General features: G+C 34.1%; 1 protein-coding gene and 1 long non-coding RNA gene across 13 annotated transcripts in view; one reads left to right on the top strand and one right to left on the bottom strand.

Annotated features, from left to right (window-relative positions):
• LOC111052455 (voltage-gated potassium channel subunit beta-2) overlaps nt 1-21073 on the bottom strand; it is an 88102-nt gene that overhangs the window by 7647 nt on the left and 59382 nt on the right. For 9 of the 11 annotated variants that reach the window (XM_039425009.1, XM_039425008.1, XM_039425000.1 and 6 more), the window contains 7 exons: nt 17788-18011; nt 13317-13524; nt 11491-11618; nt 10615-10821; nt 7331-7431; nt 5322-5381; nt 2487-2678 (listed from right to left, as the gene is read on the bottom strand). In XM_039425009.1, the coding sequence (XP_039280943.1) occupies nt 2487-2678; nt 5322-5381; nt 7331-7431; nt 10615-10821; nt 11491-11618; nt 13317-13524; nt 17788-17980 (1089 nt within the window). In that variant the 5' untranslated portion in view covers nt 17981-18011. Of the gene's footprint in view, nt 1-2486; nt 2679-5321; nt 5382-7330; nt 7432-10614; nt 10822-11490; nt 11619-13316; nt 13525-17787; nt 18012-20611; nt 20714-21073 lie in introns of those variants that run through there. The other 2 variants (XM_039425007.1, XM_039425003.1) reach the window with 2 other exon arrangements.
• Nucleotides 1-21073, top strand: part of LOC120350631 — a 33951-nt gene that overhangs the window by 10892 nt on the left and 1986 nt on the right. The window contains exons 1-3 of one of the 2 annotated variants that reach the window (XR_005570955.1): nt 8027-8106; nt 11118-11308; nt 13329-13542. This is a non-coding gene — a long non-coding RNA (uncharacterized LOC120350631). Of the gene's footprint in view, nt 1-8026; nt 8107-11117; nt 11309-13328; nt 13543-21073 lie in introns of those variants that run through there. The other variant, XR_005570956.1, reaches the window with a different exon arrangement.

Raw genomic sequence — 21073 nt, 5'->3', positions numbered from 1 at the left:
TTATTGACTGTTTTCAAAAATATCGGAGAATCTATATATCTTGAAAACTAAGGTTAATATAACTTAACAAGATTTTTTGACTGATCGTTTGTTGTTGCAAATTTTATGTAGAATCTATGGTTTTTGACTGTAACAAATTTTAGTAGGACACTATCAAGGCTGTTCGGTAAACCTTTTTATTTTTATTTAAATTGGATAATCTTTTCCAATATAATTGCTAAGATCATTATAAGAGTGAGAAAAAGTGGCAACTGAAATTTTTAAGAGGTCTAATAAGTGAGTTATGGGTTGTTGAAGTGCTAAACTCCGTTTTCTTTCCAGGTCATAAACGGTTTCGAATTTTCCATTGGAGTTTTTTTTAATACATTCAATATATCATTGCCTTTGTTCTAATATGCGTTTTTTCGCGATTAATGCCAAAATAAACAAGTTATCGAATTTACAAAAAATGTTACTTTTGTATTTATGAACGATATAGGGAATAAAATGTTTTATTTTGGAAAGACACATTTTTTGAATTTTTAAGAGAAGTTCTAATAATATAGTCAGAACCGTTTCAGTAAAAATGTAAAAGTAAATGTAAAAGTAAAAATGTTACTTTTGTATTTATGAACGATATAGGGAATAAAATGTTATAGTTTGGAAAGATACATTTTTTGAATTTTTAAGAGAAGTTCTAATAATATAGTCAGAACCTTTTATTATTATTATTCCTTTAATAAGCACACTCTTGCGGAAATATTTTCAAAGAAGGGGCACTTTAATGCAACTTTCCTTTCATCTTCATAACACTGTTTGACTATTTTATGAACTTGCGCACAATACGTGCATTGTCAAGGAGGACAGATTTTTGCATTCTCTTCAGCACCAAGTCAATACTTCGACAAATTTCCACAACCGACTTGAGTATCTGGCCATTGACTGTTATTACAATTTGAAGTACTCTTACTGTATTCAGCCCATACATTTACTTCAGCTCAAATGCTCTTGGTATTTTCTGAGTTTCTCGCCTCTGGTCTTCTGAGCATTCTCATCTGAAGGTACAGCGATATCAATTATATAAGCCCTCTTCTCCAGCTAATCCAATACTCTTGGGGCTAGCACTGAGCAGCCGGATACAATATGTTGGATACTTTCTACTGCACTGGCACACATCCTGCATTTGTCACTTATGGTCCTGTCTCCCATTATATGCCTCCTATAAGCATTTGTTGCTATCAGTTGATCTTGAATCGCCTGTACAAACCCCTCAGTCTCTGGAAACATTACTATTATTATTATTATTATCATTATCATTATTATTATTATTATTGTTATTATTATTATTATTATTTTATAGGAATTGTTTGAATGAAAAGATATGTTGAAGATTATTGTTAATATTCTAATAGGTTAGTTTGCACATAGTAGACAATAATGGACTGCACTGTGCAGTGGGAAATGGAAAGGAAAAAACTATGGATGAATAAATAAATAAGAATAATTTTAATATTGTAAACAAGAAAGTGCTTTAGAAGCGGTTGAAAATGATTGAGAGAGTGTATATTACAGTTTGTAGTATGATGGATGTTTTTTTGGAGGATGGGTTATGTTTTTGTATTCTATCATTCTATGACTGTGTGTGTACTGTGTATTGTGGTATTGTTGATGTGCATGTTGGTTCAGCTAGTCAGCTGTTCAAAGCCACCTAAATGCAAGAGACAATAATGTCTGCAAGGTTGATCACCGATTTAGTAGAATATAGAGTGACTAATGTTGCGATTCAAGTGGTAGAAATTAGAACTTTAATATCAAATCCCAGATAGAAACTATAATAGACTTTCAATTTAGTTTATTGAACACTTTACAAAAATTTTCATTTGTAGTATTTATAGAATGTATACGGTAACTATTATGATGTAGTATGAAATTTGAATACTCCTCAATTAGCTCTAAGCTAGAGGAGCAAAAAAACACTGTATGTATATGATACTATGTAACTTTAAATGAAATAAATTGAAATAAATTGAAATAAATATAAATTATTATTATTATTATTATTATTATTATTATTATTATTATTATTATTATTATTATTATTATTATTATTATTATTATTATTATTATTATTATTATTAGCGTATGGCTTTGAATGGTGGGGAGACCCAAGGGTAGTTCCACCTCGCCGTATATAGTCCAAAGTTCCCTAATGGGAAACCGGACACTAAGGTTATAGTCAGCACAATACTCTAAATTTACTCTTTTCACTTCAGAATAAAGTTCATTGTGATATTAAAAAGTCCAAACATTTTATGATCTTGAAAGAAAACGGAATCTGGGAAGTTAGCACTTCAACAACCCATAACTCGCTTATTAGACCACTTAAATTTTCAGTTGCCACTTTTTCTCAGTCTTTTAATGATCTTAACAATTATATTGAAGAAAATTATCCAATTTAAATAATAAAAAGTGTGTCGAACAGCCAGCCTTAAGTGACTGGACTATACCTGTAGACTGTGAATGGCATGGAAGAGCTGGTCGACATCCGCTGCTCCGAGCAACAAGCACTGCACGCTGTCGTTCTTGAGGCACCAGGCGATGGACAGCTGCACCACACTGCAGCCGAGGCGGTCGGCGATTGCAGCCACTTCGCGCAGCTTCTCCTGTTGCCTCCTGTTGTCCTCTGGCTGCAGCCGCTCCTGAAACCCAACAACATTATCATCGAATTAGCAGTGTAGGCCTACCGAGTGCTGAGACTACTAGAACATTTAAGAACCATTATACACTATCTACCTATGTTTAACACTAAATCACGATTACTTGTTGATATGATCGCATTTGTTCTAATGTGTAGAACCATAGAGAAACAATAGCGTAAGTAGATATCCTATGTTATAGGGCGTTTATGTCACAACTTTTACTGTTATCTCAAGCCGATTATTGTCGATTTTTACTGTTTTGACCGGGTAAGAGTGTATGAGCAGCACAATATGAGAGACTACCAGCGTCATAAAGCTTCACGGGAAAGAACTACGTGGACTATAGGCTTGAGATAACAGTAAAAGTTGCAACATAAACGCCCTATACCATTGGATATCTACTTATGCTATTGTTTCTCTATGGTAGAACACTCCGTGTTTAAACGATCAGGGATCAGCTGATTGGCCCCCGTTCAAACTCAACCTCTACCTCCGTAAACAAAGCCATATAGTTCATTCTGGTGACGTCAGCACAGGTAGGGCTCCTACACCAATAAAATTTTGTTGATTTCAGCGGATCTATATCAGCTATTTTTTCTATTGGTGAAGGAGCTCTACCTGTGCTGACGTTACCATCAACCACCTGTCATGCACTATGGATTTTGTTTACGGAGGTAGTGACTCAACTCAGCGGTTTATCAATTGATCAGTTGCGACCTGAAAACTGTGACACCAGACCTGAGCCAGCCAGGTCACTCGATATTATTATTAGCGGTTTATCAAGTGCCAACAATACAAGACCACTATTTAAGGACCATATATGCACCATCTACATTAATCAATGAACCACGATTAGCTACTTTATGATATGGTCGCATTTATTTTAATTTCATTTCAAGATTAGACAAGATTTGTTTATTCTTTTTTGAGAAAATTATCTTTGAAAAATTAGTATTGTAAAAATGTTTTATTCTTCAATTGATGCAGCTTTAGCATCGTGATAGATATAAATATAATACTGAGTACTCCATTTTATTGTATTTTTTTCTTTAGGGCTACTTTTAATATAAATAAAAATATAAATTTCAGTACTCTTTTAAATTATTCAGTCACAAAATGTTTCGGACACTAATGCCATTTTCAAGTCTTGAAAATTTTCTACTAATTTCATTTTCAAGACTTAAAAAGTCTCGGACATTAGAAGTGTCCGAAACATGTTGTGACAAAATAATTTAAAAGAGTACTGAGATTTATATTTTTATTTATACTGAGTACTCATTCGAAAAAGGGATAACATAGAATTGATTCAGTCTGAACATTATGATGAACATGAAATAAATCTCTGCATTCATTCCTTACATATCTGGAAAATAAATAAACTCCTATAAAACAAATTTTCCATTTGAAGATGTTTTTCTAGAGGAATGATGATAGTTCTGAAACAAGTCGGAACATCTCCAAAAATATTGCTTGGTCGAGTAAAATATCAGAAACTACCAATTTCTATAAACAATCGTTAATAAGGACAGATATATTGAACTGTTTGACTTATTACAACTTTACTACTTTACTTTTAAGTTTGTGGAAGTAGAGATCTGCCTTCCGTTACAATTATAAAGAGGGTTGTAGCCTATCCTACTTAATTCATTTGTGTTTATAACTCAATAATTCACTTTTGTTTCATTATCAGCTTGCATATTAGCATAAGATACTATATGAGCAATAGGCTAGGCACACGCCAGCTAGTCAAGACAAGACTAGTCACGTTTAGTCACAATACTTCACACTGTTGCTTATGACGCAACTCACGCTGATTAGACTTTGCAATTAGACATGTATTTATAATCAACTATGTGAAGTATTGTGATTTAACGTGACTAGTCTTGTCTTGAATGCTTGTCACATAGTTGCTTATGAAGACCTGTCTAATTGCAATGACTAGGTAAGCTTAATCAGTGTGAGATTGCGTCATAAGTTACAATGTGAAGCATTGTGACTAAACGTGACTAGTCTTGTCTTGACTAACTGGTGCGTGCCTAGCCTAACAATTTCCTAGCCATATATTTATGCTTAAATCTCTCATGTTCATATCAATAAGACCTTTAAAAAAATCTCCATCATAGAAGTTCAGGTTATAATAAAGCTACGATCCTCAAGAAGCTCTATTTTTGGTAAACCAATTTTTAATTTCATCTTCCAATAGTACAATATCACATTGCTACAATCTTCTTTATTGAGTACGTACTTTTTTCTGTACTAATTCAATTTCAGGATAAGTGTGACATTGCTCTTTACGATTGATGGTGGAAAATATTTTTCAATTGAATGATAACAAGTTCGTTAAAAATTTCAACATTGAAAATTAGAAAACATCTCACAGTGATTGAAACAACAATTCAATTTCACAACCTTTGGCGACACATCATATCTTTCTTCATGCACCTTTGAGCCTGAAATATTTCCACTGAATGAAATTCAATGAATAAAACATGATCTGAATGCAAAATGCATCTAAAGAGAACCTCTTTTATGTGGATCTTTATCTTCGCTATTTACATGCATGGTCATTTGAATACCGAATTTTTAAACGATTGAAGGCCCATGCAAATGTACAATTAAACTCATCATTTCAGCTAAACTTACTTCTTTATTTGATGACTGTGTTTCATCTTCAGTCCAACTAAACGATTGATTGTACTTATTCTGCAATCAGAAGTTTCGGTAATATAATACTAAGATTTACGGAGTTTCAAAACAAGCTATGTACATCTATTAGCACAAATTAATCAAAATTCAAGTAGGCCTAGCACAATTTGTTTAGTTCAAGCGGTGATGTGAGATATGTGATGATGAGCGAATCGGATAGTTTGAAGCTATGTTTTGAGCCAAATATGCATATTGTGAATTTCTGTTTCTTCATAATAAACTACATTGAAGCTTTATATCCTTGGAACTACAAATTTTAACATTATCACACAAAATTAAACACTTTCTGAAGATCATTGTCTGATCCAAGCAATGATTCCTCTTGAAGTTAAGGCATGAATGATGCTGATAATAAGTACTGATCCAAGCAAAATAGCCTAATTAGTAACTAAGGCTTGTTTATTTAACACAAAAAGAAGAAGGAAAAAATTAATTCGATAGAAGATTCTGGAAACTCAATTTTCTTCAAGTTGAAACGTAATAGAAATTTGGGTTTTTACGTACCGTATTAAGTTTCAGTACAAAAAACAAATGCAGTTATGATATGATGATTCGATTGAATATGTATGGAATTGAGACTCAACTGAATTTCGTAATCTATTTATGACATGAAGTGGAAATTTATCTATTATTTGTTCATATGCAGGCAGTAGAGAATTAGTTGAAGTGTTAATAATTTGAATCAAGGTTGAAATATGATGAAAAATACGGTGAATACATGATAAATTGAAATTTAGTAGATACAACCACAATATATTATTTCACTCCCACTGTTTCAACGTTCCACACAAAAAGAACACACATTTCTGGAATATTATTATTTATTAGCTTTTATAAACTATTGAATGACCAGCAGCAATATAGACAATATTCTGAAGTTCAAGAAATCATGTAAATTATTTTAAAAGTATTTTTCAGTTGAAAAACGATAAAATTTGAATTAAAATATAGTGTACTGATTATTTTTTATATTAATATTTATATTCAAAAGAACTGATAAAATAACTACTAGTCCCTTGAAAAATATTATACTAAGAGATAACAAATTGGATAAGAGGCTTTAAGGCTCGATTGACAATAGAATTCACCCAATTCTAATAAAAATGGATTGGAGTGGCTATTGCAGTTTTATATATTAAAAATTTTGGTCCATTTACCAATAAATATTTCAACTCTTGTGAGTCATAATATCAAAATTGGAACTACTAAACAATTATTGCAGAAAATTAAAAATCTTCAAATTATCCTTGAAGATACTTAAGCCAAGAGCATACAATGTGCATTCAAGTAATGGAAAGCTCTATTCTTCCAATAAGTTAGCTCATTAAGTTCAATTCTACTTTACGGTACTACTGTCAATCTGATAGTTTTTTCGACCATACAATGCTCCTACATACCATAATGCCTCATTTGACTTACCTATGAAGATGACTTCAAGACTACGATATAGAATTTATAATATATTTTTTATTTATATTCGAAGAGACATAACGGTGTGTAATGTAACAAACTTAAGCTATAGGCTATAATCAAGTTCCATTGTCAGAATTTATGATTGAACTTGAATTTTTTACACAACTCTCAATTAATAATATTACAAGTGAAACTCAACGTTATCAATAAAGAAAATGTGCATGAAAACTCTTTTTAAAGCAATATATTCATAGTTATTTACATGTGTTCCAACTCAAATACTTCACATACCTTAATGGATTTATATCTCTCTCTTCCTCTTGGATTGATATAGATATGAGTTTTCCCATAGTTACCAAACAAAGATAAAAAAATCTCCACTTTGGCTTCAAGTTACTGGGATGTTACCAATTGTTTTTTTTTTTTTTGAATGGTACTCTTGTAATAGATAAATGATAAGTTATTAGTAAGAATCACTATTTTAATTCAAGTAATCTTTCTTGACATAACTTCAGTTAATAACTTCATGTTACCTTATTCAAAGAAGACCTTGCTATAATCGGTAGTCCTCCATCTTCCATTTTTCCTGATACAAGGCCCATAGCTAGAGGTGACCATCCCATCATTCCGACACCTGTGGAAAATGAATCCAATTATTAATTATATGATTGATTTTCAACCTATGAAATGATGAATTTTAAAAACAGGATCTCCTAAAAAATAATATACATAGTATATGGGAAGCCCTGGTACAACTAGGTTTTCACGTTCAAGTTTTCAGGATAGCTGAAATGAGTTTTTCAATTGATACCAGGAGGTTGTGATTGTGTAGAAAATAATTTTCTTATAGAATTACAACTTGATAACGGATCTATACATATATCAGAACGTTTTTCATAAAATTATTATTTGATAACGAACAATATTATATTGAATGATTGTCTCATTTCTGAGTAATCAATATAATTCCTATGCGAACTTTGAATGCGTCATTTTAAATTTGCCGGCTGGCAACACTAGCGCCACTTTCATGTACTTGATCAACTTTACTGTGCTACTCTATCATTCTATCTTCCTCTTCTAAGCTCATTTTTATTTACTGACAAGCACAAGTTTGAACAAGTTGTCACAAGTTTTATATTTTATCAGAATTTTGCAGTATTTATTTCCTCTTTGAAACTGAATTGCAACTAATACCACTCAAATTATCAACACCTATAAATTAATGTATTTCTATAATATTAACTTTGGATTATGTGGTTTTCTAAAATAGTCTCTAGCCTTTCAACTCACGACTTCAAACGTTGGCGTAAGTATTAAAATCCGCATTTATTTTGTACTATTATTCATTATTATTGCTCATTTACTCAATTACATTTGAATAAGAATAACTTTTAAAAGTTGAATTATCATTTTTGGCCTATCGCGCTAACCTATACGAGTTAACCGGTAACAACCGTATCATAACATAGAGGAAAGAAAAAGTAATATTAATTTGATCTCTGGCCGTATCCACAAAACCATTAATATGCAAATTTAAGCATTTTTAATTCATCCGTCCCCATAATGTTAGTACACTATAAAAATCGAATGAATAATTGCATCTTATGAATTTATAGGTTATGTGTTCTAGCCGCGCGGCTCGAGTCGTCGCTAAGGAATTTGAGGCCCGGTTGCACAAAAGCCGGTAAATATTTAACCGTGATTAATTCAACGAGAACCAATCAGAGAAGTCCTTTTTAATGAGACGACTCCTCTGGTTCTCGTGGGATTTAATCACGATTAAAATTTAACTAGCTTTTGTGCAACCGACACTCAAAGCTGTGGATATAGGTAGCCTAAATGTTTTTTTTTCTATGATAGTAAAAAGGTCAGATAGTACCTAAACCAACAACATTGGGCTTATATGATAATAATGTTGATGCTGATTTCCTTGATGAAACACTATAATACTTTGTTGTAGTTTAGACACTGTGTTATATATGTAAATATTTGTTTATATTTGAACACTTACGGTAAGTACTTTTCTTGGCTTATTGAAGTATGCATTTCACTCCTGAGGAAGAGCTTCATCAGCCTGAGGCTCAAATATTTACACATGTAGCACAGTGTCTAAACTACAAGAAAGATAATTATGTTCAAAACTCGACAACAGAGCGATGTCAACAGATAGCAGTGAAATACCATAGAATAAAACAATCTTAATTTAATAGCTTTCTCTGGAAATACTCTCAAAGTTACAATAATCTCTTGGACTACTATCGGACGATTGAATTTATACTGCAAAAACATAATCATTATCAGTATAATCTTATTTATTCAATTTAAAGGTGTGTGCAAATAGAAAACAGTCAGACGTTCCGAGCTCCAGCTGGATATAGATATATTTATATGGATATGTAGCCCACAACTATATCGTCGTATAAGACCTTTCTGATCGCTGAGCCGCTGATCGCTTTGTTTACTATCGTTAGTGGCCACCCTTATATAGGGGTGCTGGGAGAGGCTATATGGGAGCTTCACCAGACACCACTACACTCCAGTCTTCATTACTCCTCAGTTATACCATTGCTGAATGATCACTCTGAATGATTCTACTTTCATTGAAATAACTCCTATCATGAATGATATAAACCTTAAAGTTGTGTTATGTGTGATGTTGTGGTACTTTTCCTTAATGAAAACACAAATTGAAATTGTCAACCACTTATATTATTATATAGTACTATAATATAAACAGAACCTGGTTTCGTGGCTTTACCAGCCACATCTTCATCTACAAAACTGTTGTTACAAAGTTGTAAACAGCGTTGTACAAAAAAGTTTGTTTACAACTTTGTAATAACAGTGTTGTAGATGAAGATGTGGCTGGTAACACTGTTGTTACAAAGTTGTTAACAGCATTGTACAAAAAAGTTTGTTTACAACTTTGTAACAACAGTGTTGTACAACAAAGTTCGTTTACAACTTTGTTGTAAACAAATAGCTGAGGATGTGGTTTGTGTAGTATAACAACATATGTTTTTGAATTTGTTATTACTGTTACTAAGTCTCCAAACAAACTCATTCCAATTCGAAACCTGTATAGTTCAAGTTATTAAAAACCATTCTAAAGGTATTGAATACTTATGTCGTGTTTACTCTCATTCTTATTACAACTTTGTTGTAAACAAATAGCTGAAGATGTGGTTGGTATAGCCACGAAACCAGGTTCTGTTTTTATTATAGTACTAGCTTACCCGGCGAACTTCGTACCGCCAAAAAGTCAATGTATCTCATGTGACACTTGACTTTATTTGGTGAATCATCAAATTTATCTGACAATCGATATTTTTATTTACATCTCAATACGGACTTTCTATGTGCTTAAAAACTACCGTTTTAATACCAGTATAAACAATTTTATCACAGAGTGACGTGTTTATTACTGCTGGTAAGTTCATATGCTACATATTATCACAACATGATTTTGAATCATGATGATCTTCCCGTTCTACGTTAGGCGCTCGACCGACAATTTCGAAAACTTAGGTTTTTAAAATGGATTAAAATAAAATTATTATTAGCCCCCCCTATTAAAATTTCTGGTCAGAAACCAAAGTTTCATGCCGTTCTATCAAGTAGTTTTCGAGTCTATAGGGAACAAACAAACTAACACACAAACAGACATTCATTTTTATATATAGAGATTAATGATAAAAGTGCTTGACTATTCCAATTTGTGTTTTCATAATGATATAAACGGTTTTATAATGTATTATTCCTTAACTGAATCGTGAATTTTACAATAACTGTTATGGATAAGATGTGTAATTACCAATTTTGTTGTACAACTCTGGCATATAGAGCTCGGTCTTCTCGCGACAGAACATGTGGTACTCGGTCTGCTCGAGGATGGGCGTGATGCAGTTGAACTGGCGGCAGTTGGTGTAGGCCTCCATCACCTCGACTGGCGTCCACTTGGCGGTGCCCCAGTACATCACCCAGCCTTGGCTGATCACGTGGTTCATTGCTCGTACAACCTCTGAAAAACGAAAACTCATTATTTAGAAGGGACATTCCTTGTAGATAATTGTATTTAATTTTCTCTAAGGCTCAACTCATACTTACGCGACTCAGGTCGAGAAGAAACTCGACTCTGGTCGAGAGCATGATTGTGTTTTCAAATGGTGACGTCGCGGAGACTAGAATCGACTGGTCTCAGTGTCACGATTTGGAAACACATGCTCTCGACCAGAGTCGAGTCTCTTCTCGACCTGAGTCGCGTAAGTGTGAGTTGAGCCTAAGACTAACTCATAATTCATCTTATTTTGTTTTCAGATTACAAAAGATTGATAAAATCTTCTTCCATTTAGTGGCATGCAATTCAACAGTCAACAACTAATTCTGGTTCAATCTTTAAATCGCAGCCTATATTGATCAGTTGAGCATCTCTGAGCATTCTATGTTTTGAACATACATACTATATATTGCCAACATATTTCAACAGTACTAATTTATTAGCATCAATGGTAAGCAAAAAGTCAATTATTTTCATATTGAGCTGAAGAATACCTAATTATTTTCTAATTTTTTACTATTATTTAATACCGTTATAAAAATAGGTTTATTCATAATATTATGGATTTTCTCTTTCATGATTTTGTAAAATCCGTTTTGTAAAATGAATTGTATCAAGATATTAATATTTTACCTTCAGTAGGGCACATTGGATCAGCACGGTGGACAATCACTATATCTATATAACTAAGCTGCAATCTAGTCAGTGAAGCTTTTACTGATTCTATAATGTGCTTTCGTGAAAGTCCCCGTTCATCTGACCTGTTGAAATAAAATCACACATTTTAATTCACCATAATTATAGCTTGTGCTTATATCATTCATGTGTTAACTGTTGCAAGTTTAGCAATTACCCAATTAATTTTCTTTCAAATCTGAAGTGAATGGATACCCCTATTATATTGAACAATCTAGTTATCGATTTAGAAATTACACATCTCATACACAAAAAACAGTTCGATAAAAGATTGTTGTCACTCAAAAACTACCTATTATAAAACACATAGATTTTTCTAATCATAATATCTCTCACTTTTAATGAGTTACAAAACACCTGTAGTTTCATTATATTTTCTAAACGAACATTCCTTTCTCGATTTAAAGTCGTAGTTTACTCCTGAAACATAATATTTGAGAAAGTTACCAAGTTTTTCCTTATGGAGTGAAATAATCATCCCACTCCATGGACTCTAAGGATTGAACGTAACTAGACCACTACGCGTACATGTTATGCTTCTAACGTCCACTTCTATATATACTGTACTATGGTTCAATTTATAATGTTTTACAGTATATTTTTTCATTTTCCAGTACAGTGGAACCTTGATATAGTACATTTCAGGGGACCGCTCAAAATGTTCTACAAGGACGTAAAGAAAAAATGCTTTTCCAAGTTTTAACGGAACTGACTTAGCTGGAGGTTTAACATTGTAATGTAACACATTATAATAGCATTTTATAATATTTGTGACTATAGCTTGATTATAACATAATATGTTATTATAATTTTATAATCAAGCTATAGTCACAAATATTATAATCAAGCTATAGTCACAAATATTATAAAATGCTATTATAATAGTTGTGACTATAAACTTTATTGATTCAATATTGGAGTAAGATAAACTTGGGTTTAACTGCTATTGAGATAATGGACCGTGAGCCATTATTCAAGGTAGAAGTAAATAGTTTCAAATTCGACAGACCTATTTTTCCAACTAATCTTAGTAGGGATTCACACCAAAGCTGCGCCGAGCCGAGCCGAGCGGAATCCGCGTGCGCGCTAACTATGCAGGATTTAGTCGGGAGCATTTAAATCAACGCCGGGCCGAGCCGAGCGGATTTGTGCAGTCGGCTTGACGCTCAACTCGAGCGTTTTCGACCAAGCGGATTCTGCCTTCTTTCAGTTAATTCGATCTTCCCACGTAGTGAGTTCTCACTACAAGGCTAGAAAACCTACTGAGTGAATCGGCTTCAGTGCGAACGAAGGCAGATTCCGCTCGGCGATCCGCCTTCGGCCGATTCCTCTCGGCTCGGCCCGGCCCGGCCCAGCTTTGGTGTGAAATGGGCATTAGGGCCATTTGCACAGTGAAAGATTGAACTCATCCGATTCAGCTGGTGGCTTTAACACGAAATATGAAGCACATTATAACAAACAAGACTCAATACGGATTTAATCCAGTTTAAATTGATTTTTGGTTTAAACTGTGTAAACGTCACTTAGGCCTGTATGCAGAAAATCAGTTTAAACGGAGAAATGTCAGCTGTTCGTTTAAACCCTGTATGAAACACATTATGATCAATATCTACTAGTAAACGTGGTTTAGCGTTAAACGTGGTGTTAGCATAAGGCCCTAAGTTGTACACTTTTCTAAGCTTCATTGTGATTTGTTATACTGGTTATGTTTAGTTCATGTTGACTTTGGACAAATGAATGTTTTTTTTATTTATGTGACTCACTTTGAATTCCAGTAAATCTTGGTTGTAACAATGTAGGAGGATCGCTTCCAGGCCTTGCGCTGCAGGATGTGGCCCAACTGCAGTTCCGCCCTGACGCCGCAGTGCGCCTCGGAAAGATCGAACACATTGATGCCGCACTCGTAGGCCGCGTGCACCACGCAGTCAGCCGTCTCTTCACTCACGTTGTTGCCGAATGTCACCCATGTACCTGCAACACCAACATCAGGTATTTACACTTCATTATCACAATTTGGATAGTTGAAATTTGCTGTTTACTAATTTAAAAAAATCTGGTGTGGCGCACTCACACAACTTTCCTTGCCGCTATGAAAATTTATCACCTGACGCTAGTGTTCCCGCGCATCTCAAGTCCACTATTCAAAGATCCAAGCCAGCTGGTGACAGGACAATGAGGCTGGAGACACACGAAGTTTGCTATCTCTCCATAGTGAATGATCTAATAGAATCAACATTTGCCAACAGTTTGTAATTGAAATAATAACATTTTCTCGAATTTCGACCTTATTTTCAATTTCAGGTGAAAATCTTACTGAACATTAATTGAAGAGATTTTCATGCTCAATCTTTTCCAATTGGAATTTTTTGTTTAAATTGTATCTAAAGCCTGATAATTGGTTCTAAAATCAAACTTTGCATAGATGGGGCGGAGATCCTGAAATTTTCACAGATATGGGACTTGTGGCAGCTGATAGAGCTTATCAATGACTATTTTAGCTGTAAATTTGATCAAAATCGTTGGAGCCGTTTTCGAGAAAATCGCGAAAACCCTGTTTTTGACAACACTTTCACCATTTTATCCGCCATCTTGAATTGCATCAGATCGAAATTGTTCGTGTCGGGTCCTTATATTGTAATGACCTTATGTTCCAAATTTCAATTCATTCCGTTAATTGGGAGATGAGATATCGTGTACACAGACGCACATACACACACACACACACACACACACACACACACACACACACAAACACACACATACAGACCAATACCCAAAACCCACTTTTTTGGACTCAGGGGACCTTCAAACGTATAGAAATTTAGAAATTGGGGTACCTTAATTTTTTTCGGAAAGCAATACTTTCCTTACCTATGGTAATAGGGCAAGGAAAGTAAAAAAAAGTACCAAAAAGCGGAAGGAATATAAAATTAGTAGAATAGTTTTATTGTTTTAAAATATTTCTAGCAAACATATTACACTTACATTTACTTGGGAGGAATATAGGACAATGTCTGGCTTATAATTAGAATAATATATCTTCCAATATTATTATTTACTAGCAGGTAACCCGTGCTCCGTAAGGGTCTAATTAGAAAATTTACTAACTAAAAACTTGACCTACTGAGAACTTGAAGAAATCAAAATATCCCCATAACCATCCTCGGTAAATTAAGAATCGATATGCAAAATTTCAAGTTAAGTGATGATTCGTCATTCGTGTATTTCCTATCCTGTGCATGTATAATACGATTCTTTCCTTTATTGTATTACAGATAGATGATGGTAATTTTCTCAACCCCCTATTGACAATAGGATCATATAAATGATTTTGATTGTTTTAATTTTGAAACTTCTTTATTGTCCTATAATTGTAGGATTGCGATTTTGTCCTATAATATATTGTTTACATAGCAGAACAATTTACAAAATGCTATATCATCAATCAGAACAATGAAGCCCATAGGTATATGCATATGGGAAATACGATTAAATATAAAATAACACCACTTATAGTTGTTATTCATCTACATAAATTGCCGAAAAGATTGAGACATTTGTCATACCAGTGGACCAGCCTACAAAAATCCCGACCTGTTAAATGAGTTAGGCTGGTCACACACCGATTAGTCAAGACAAGACTAGTCATGTTTAGTCATACTTCACATTGTTGCTGATGACGCAACTCACACTGATAAGTCATTGCAATTAGACATGTCTTCATAAGCAACTATGTGAAGTATTGTGACTAAACATGACTAGTCTTGTCTTGACTAATCGGTGTGTGACCAGCCTTAGGCTAGGTAGTCACAATACTTCACATAGTTGCTTATGGAGACATGTCTAATGGCAATGACTAACCAGTGTGAGTTGTGTCATAAGCAACAATGTGAAGTATTGTGACTAAACGTGACTAGTCTTGTCTTGACTAACTGGCGTGTGCCTAGCCTAATGTTGCTGTCAAATGAGTTGAAGTGGGCGATGCCGTTTTCTTGGTGCTCCTCATCAGATTTGAAGACCTGTAGCCCTCCAAGCTATGTATTTCATGGAAAAGGTAAAAGCTACTATAGTGGCCAAGTCAGGTTTGAATGGCAGGAGATCGAAAATCTTCGTTACAGCTGTTTTGTTGTAACACCACTGTGGGGTCAGGCGTTGTCATGGATCACAACATCTCTGGAAGTCAATGAAGCAGGCGTCTTCAAATTCCCGACGTCAGCCACGCACATCATATAGTTTCCTGCATAATCTTGACTGATTCTCAGGTAGCTTTCTGCTAAACTATTTCCTTTTGCTTGCCAAAAACTAATAAAGCTATGCACTCATAAAATATGCACTAATAAAATAGCACTTGGCGGGAGGCTCAATTGAGACTACCATGTTTCTGGGTCTATAAATCGGAAACAATTGACTATATAGACCCGCCGATTACAGGGTGGGGAGGACACGCTGTTCAGCTCTGTGACCATCACCTTACTACCCCTATCATCTTATGATATGTGATTGGAGGCTGTTAAGCGCTTATTGGTGTGAGGGTGGCTCGACACCATAGAGTTCGATCTCTAGGCGCCTTCAAGACGCCTTGGGGGTCCCAAAGTCGAGCTTTTGAGCGTGTGGACCAGGCTATTTGTCCAAAACAGAATAGAATATTTTTTTATTGTTCAATACAGTACAGTCATATGAATAACAACTATACAATTGAGCATAGTCATGTTAAACATTGTCATTCCTCACAGGAATAGCCCATGATATAAATTTTGTAACCATGAATTCTCAAATTTTGTGGCTCCTTTAGCCACTTCAATATGTCATCTGTCTTGATATATCACCACAGTCACAATGGATAATCAATATGGTGAATTGTCGGTACAGTGTTCTGAAGCCCAACGAAATGTGTCGATTTTCCCTTGATTTCCGTTGATCACTATTGCTTTTTTCCATTATAGTCATCCATAAAGTCACTGATGAATGGATCAACATTTTCAAGTTGAAATGACTGGAATTGCTTAGAAATCGCCAATGTAGTTTCCATCAGGCTTTTCACACATATTTGAAATTCTGTAGAAACGGTAAATACCGTACATTTTCCATGGGAGTTGAAAGTTTGCATACAGTTTTTGAAACAACCGATAGTATGTGAAAGCTTCATTTATGTCCGAATTTTTTTGAAAGTGAACGCACACAGTAGTTGACAGACGTATGCAGCCAGATTGAAGAAAATTCCCCAGGAGCTTTAATGTCCGTCTGTCTTGATATACCTGCTCACGTCTGCATGCAGACGTTTGTTTTTTCCGTCTATCTGCATACGTATGTTTGCCGGTGTGTGCGTTCGCACTCCATTTATTGGATCAAAAATCTAAAGTAAAATTCAAAAATATTTGGTATAATTTCTCCTATTTGACATAACTACAAAAATTACGGAACTAAACCTACCACTTATAATATAGTCTGTATTTCCCTGTAGTCTTAGTGTTTGGCAAGCGATTTAGACCTGGTTTCTCTTCTTTTCCACCTACCAGTACTTTGTAACATGGCCAGTGGCTGGGTGCCCTTCAAGTGCTGTTTTTCAGCTTCTTAGCGAGTCCTTTATTAGTACACCCATAGAGAAACAATAGCGTAAGTAGATATCCCATGGTATAGGGCGTTTATGTCGCAACTTTTACTGTTAACTTAAGCCGATTATTGTCGATTTTTACTGTTTTGTTGGGGTGAGAGTGTATGAACGGCACAATATGAGAGACTACCAGCGTCACATAGCTTCACAGGAAGGAACTACGTGGACTATTGGCTTGAGTTAACATTGAAAACTGCGACATAAACGCATGGAATATCTATTTATCCTATTGTTTCTCTACGCTATACCATAGAAACTGGAGTATAGCTTGATATGAAAATAATAAAACACATAAAGTTCCTACCCTTTTTATAATATTTCATTGATGCACATAATGCAATGTTCTAAATTTCCCTGTATGTAATTGGTAAGCGATTTTGACTTGGTTTCCCTACTTTTCTGCCTCAACATTTAAAATAACCATTTAAGTAACCAAAAGGGTACTTGATGAGTTTCATTTCATTTCACAGCAAATAAAGTAGCCCTTTGAGTGTATAGTTAGAGTATAGCTTTTATATTCGACAACAATGTGGTCGATTTAAATAAATAGCAGCGCTTTGAGTTGTAAGTGGTCATTCCATATTATTAGACGTAATAAGCATAGTAAGGTAGTGTGTACTGACCTAGTCCGACATTGGAGACACGCAGCCCACTCTTGCCGAGGTTGCGGTAGCGTAGACCGGGCGTGACGGTGGACGACTGCCGAGTGACGGAGGCCGGTGTGCTCAGGCCTTGCAGCAGCAGCTGTTCCTTGCTGCAGGGCTGCTGTTGCAGCTGCATGCACAGCTGATCGTTCGTGCTCTGGAACTCCTCCATGCAGTCCAGCGAAGCGATCGGCGCTCGGAATCTGGACAACACCAACACACAAACCTCTTCAAATGAAAAAATCACCAGTGAACAGATTTCAATCAGTGATCAACAAAATGGTTAAGAAAAATCCATAAACTTTGAACAATTTATATGGATTGTGATATTGGTAATCTTACTCTTCGAATTATTGAATTCGTCGTCGTCGTCTTCCTAATGAGTAAACTTGAAAATATTTGTTTCTATTTCAGAGATCAACAACTGTTAAGAAAATTCCATAGACTTTGAACAATTTATGGACTGTGATATTGCTAATTAATTATTGAATTCGGCGTTGTCGTCTTCCCACAGAGTAAACTTGAGAATATTTGTTTCTATTTCAAAATAATTTTATATTTGAAAAAGCTCAATAATATGTTCTATGAATTTTGTGTCATCCATCCTTGAATAGGTACAGCTGAGTTAGGTCCACGTTATAATGGCAGTGTTTGATTAGCAATGGTATTGCTATCATTTATTTATACATTCATTTATTTATAAATTGTGTACAGCTACTAAACATGAGGAAAGGCACAACAGGCTCATGCCCATTTCCAATTTATACTACTGTATCCTGTCCAAATCAAAATGTTGGTTATGTCACTTCCACTTTTCAAAATACAATTTACGCTCTTCAATACTCAGGTAAACGAGCAAATTTTGAATCAAATAGATACTATTATAGTCTAAAATTAAAAAAATCTAGAACAGTAACTTAATAATTATTCAAAGTCTGAATTTGAATAAAATTTCTCTTCCTCGCTTTGCTCTTTTGCTAGATCATCTTTCATCAATGTAGATTTAATAATTAATTAACAAAATATTACATCTTAATTATGTAAATTCATTATGAAATTGATAAATATATAATTTATTGGTTAATAAAATATGATTGATTATTTTAAACGAGAATAAACAGTTGATATTACATCAATAAACCTGTATCTGCTACCGTCTATAGAAGGCATTGACAAGACAGAGGTTTGGCAACGTTTTTCTCCTATCGTCTTTCTCCACTGCCATTATAACATAGACCTCACTATATAGCCTATTCGTGTTTTCCATAATTCAATGATTTGTTGAGAAATTGTTCTCCCCACATCGGGACTTACTTATCCAATATTCTACCTTATCACAAACATCATAAAAATATGGTTCGATTTTCTCGTTCTCATCAGAGCAAATTCTACGCAATTAATGGTAAATTTTCAGAGTTGAATGAAGTTTTCCTCCTATTTCCTCAACTTTTCTCCATTATACTCCTTCAACTTTTTCTTTATTTTTCTTCAGGAAGCAGGGTGTTTATTTCTGTCTGTCCATATTTTCTTTTATCATCTGTCTGATGCCTCGCAAAGTCCTTCCATTGAAGTAGGTAATTAAGTGGAGCATTGAAAATCCCAAATAATTAAAAGTGTTTTTCAAGTTGACTGTTCGATAAAGAATCCCCCCCCCCCAGCCGTCATTTGTACTTTGAACATCATCATGAAAATCTGTTATGAAACAGTTGTATTGAACAGAATAAAAATAATCCAATGAGCAAAAAATATGAAATTGAATTCAGCTTTAAGATTATAGTAGCTAGTGAATGTAACTTAGTCAGTGCAATAAGCTCCAGATGCCTACCACAGCGATATTATTCAGGCAATAGTCCTTTCTCAACTTTTAAAGCTGCTATAAAAATAAACTTGGGAATGGCTCATAAAAATAGTCTCATTTCAGCAGTTGATTCAATGAGCTGTGATGGATCCAATAAAAATATAGGGGTGATCTTAATAGCATTCTCTATATTGTGTGTCTTTTTAACGATGTGTCTTGAGCTGCTGGTTGTAAAGTTGAAGAATCGGAACCCAGTAAAAGCTTGATCAAATTTATCTTCATCTATCTTTCATGTTGCTAAAGAGCTACTATTTTCCGCGTTTAAGTAAGCTCTCAGCTACAACAGTGTGAAATGATTATAGCGTTCTCTATAAATCTTTCAGGAATTACGCTTGCAAACGAATTGGGATTATTATTACAAACAAATGTAGATAGTTTCAAGATTTATTTATATATTTTATGATTCCAAAGTAACTTAAACTTTAATTCTAACCCAACATTATGCTTGCAAAAGTTCATAGAAAGACGAAAGTATTTAAAGTGAATGTTCAAAGCCTTTCTAGTTTGAGAGATGAACCTTATTAAAAATATCCAATTAGGTAATAGTCCTATAAATTAATGGTCAATTGAAGCGTACTAACAATTCCGTTATTATTATCCCACCCAATAATAAATAATAACGATCCGTTCAATTTTGCAATCAACGATTGAAAAGAAGTACTGTAATAAAAACATAACAACACTAATAGATTTTGTTTCACAAGTAATTCTATAGTTGTTTATTTTGTTTAGGCGAATATATCAGACGTTCATTACAACGAATTTCCTTACTTATTTTTAAATCAAGTCAAATGTCAAATATTAGACATCAAATCATGATTTTGTTCAGTTTATATTAACATGAAGATTGTATCAGTGTGAGACACTAATATCTCATTAGATTTAGAACTCTGAGACAATATTATTAGGAGTGTTTTCAAAAGAAAAATGAATAGCTTTGCGTACCTCATGATTTGCTGATTATTCAAATTGCTCCACCAACTGTATTCAATTCGTACAATGCTAGTTGCACGAAGTTTCCTACAACTTTGGAACTACAAATGAGACTAGACGTTATCCGGCATCCGGCATTAGTCAAGTTGTTGGTAGCATATTATGCAAATTGGATTGCCCTTTTACCAGTGACTGAAATAATTGGATCGATTTGTATATGGCGAAGCCCTAATGAGGAGAGTTAAGGGTATTAGAACACCGATTATTTTGTACTAGGTACTAAATTTTTTATTGAAAGTATTAGAAATCGTATTATCTGTTGAACCTGATGATTAAAAAGATTTCAATTCTCTTTATCTGTTCATAATTATATCTAAGAATAAAAAATCACATTATTTCACATCGTAAAATACTTCTAATAATGTACATCGAATGTCTCTCTTCTACATATTTTGTTAATTTGAGAATATTCAA

This window comes from Nilaparvata lugens, chromosome 3 (genome assembly GCF_014356525.2).
Source record: "Nilaparvata lugens isolate BPH chromosome 3, ASM1435652v1, whole genome shotgun sequence".
Lineage (NCBI taxonomy): Eukaryota > Metazoa > Arthropoda > Insecta > Hemiptera > Delphacidae > Nilaparvata > Nilaparvata lugens.
Note: the sequence above shows the minus strand (reverse complement) of the source record. Positions and strands in the feature narration are given on the sequence as shown.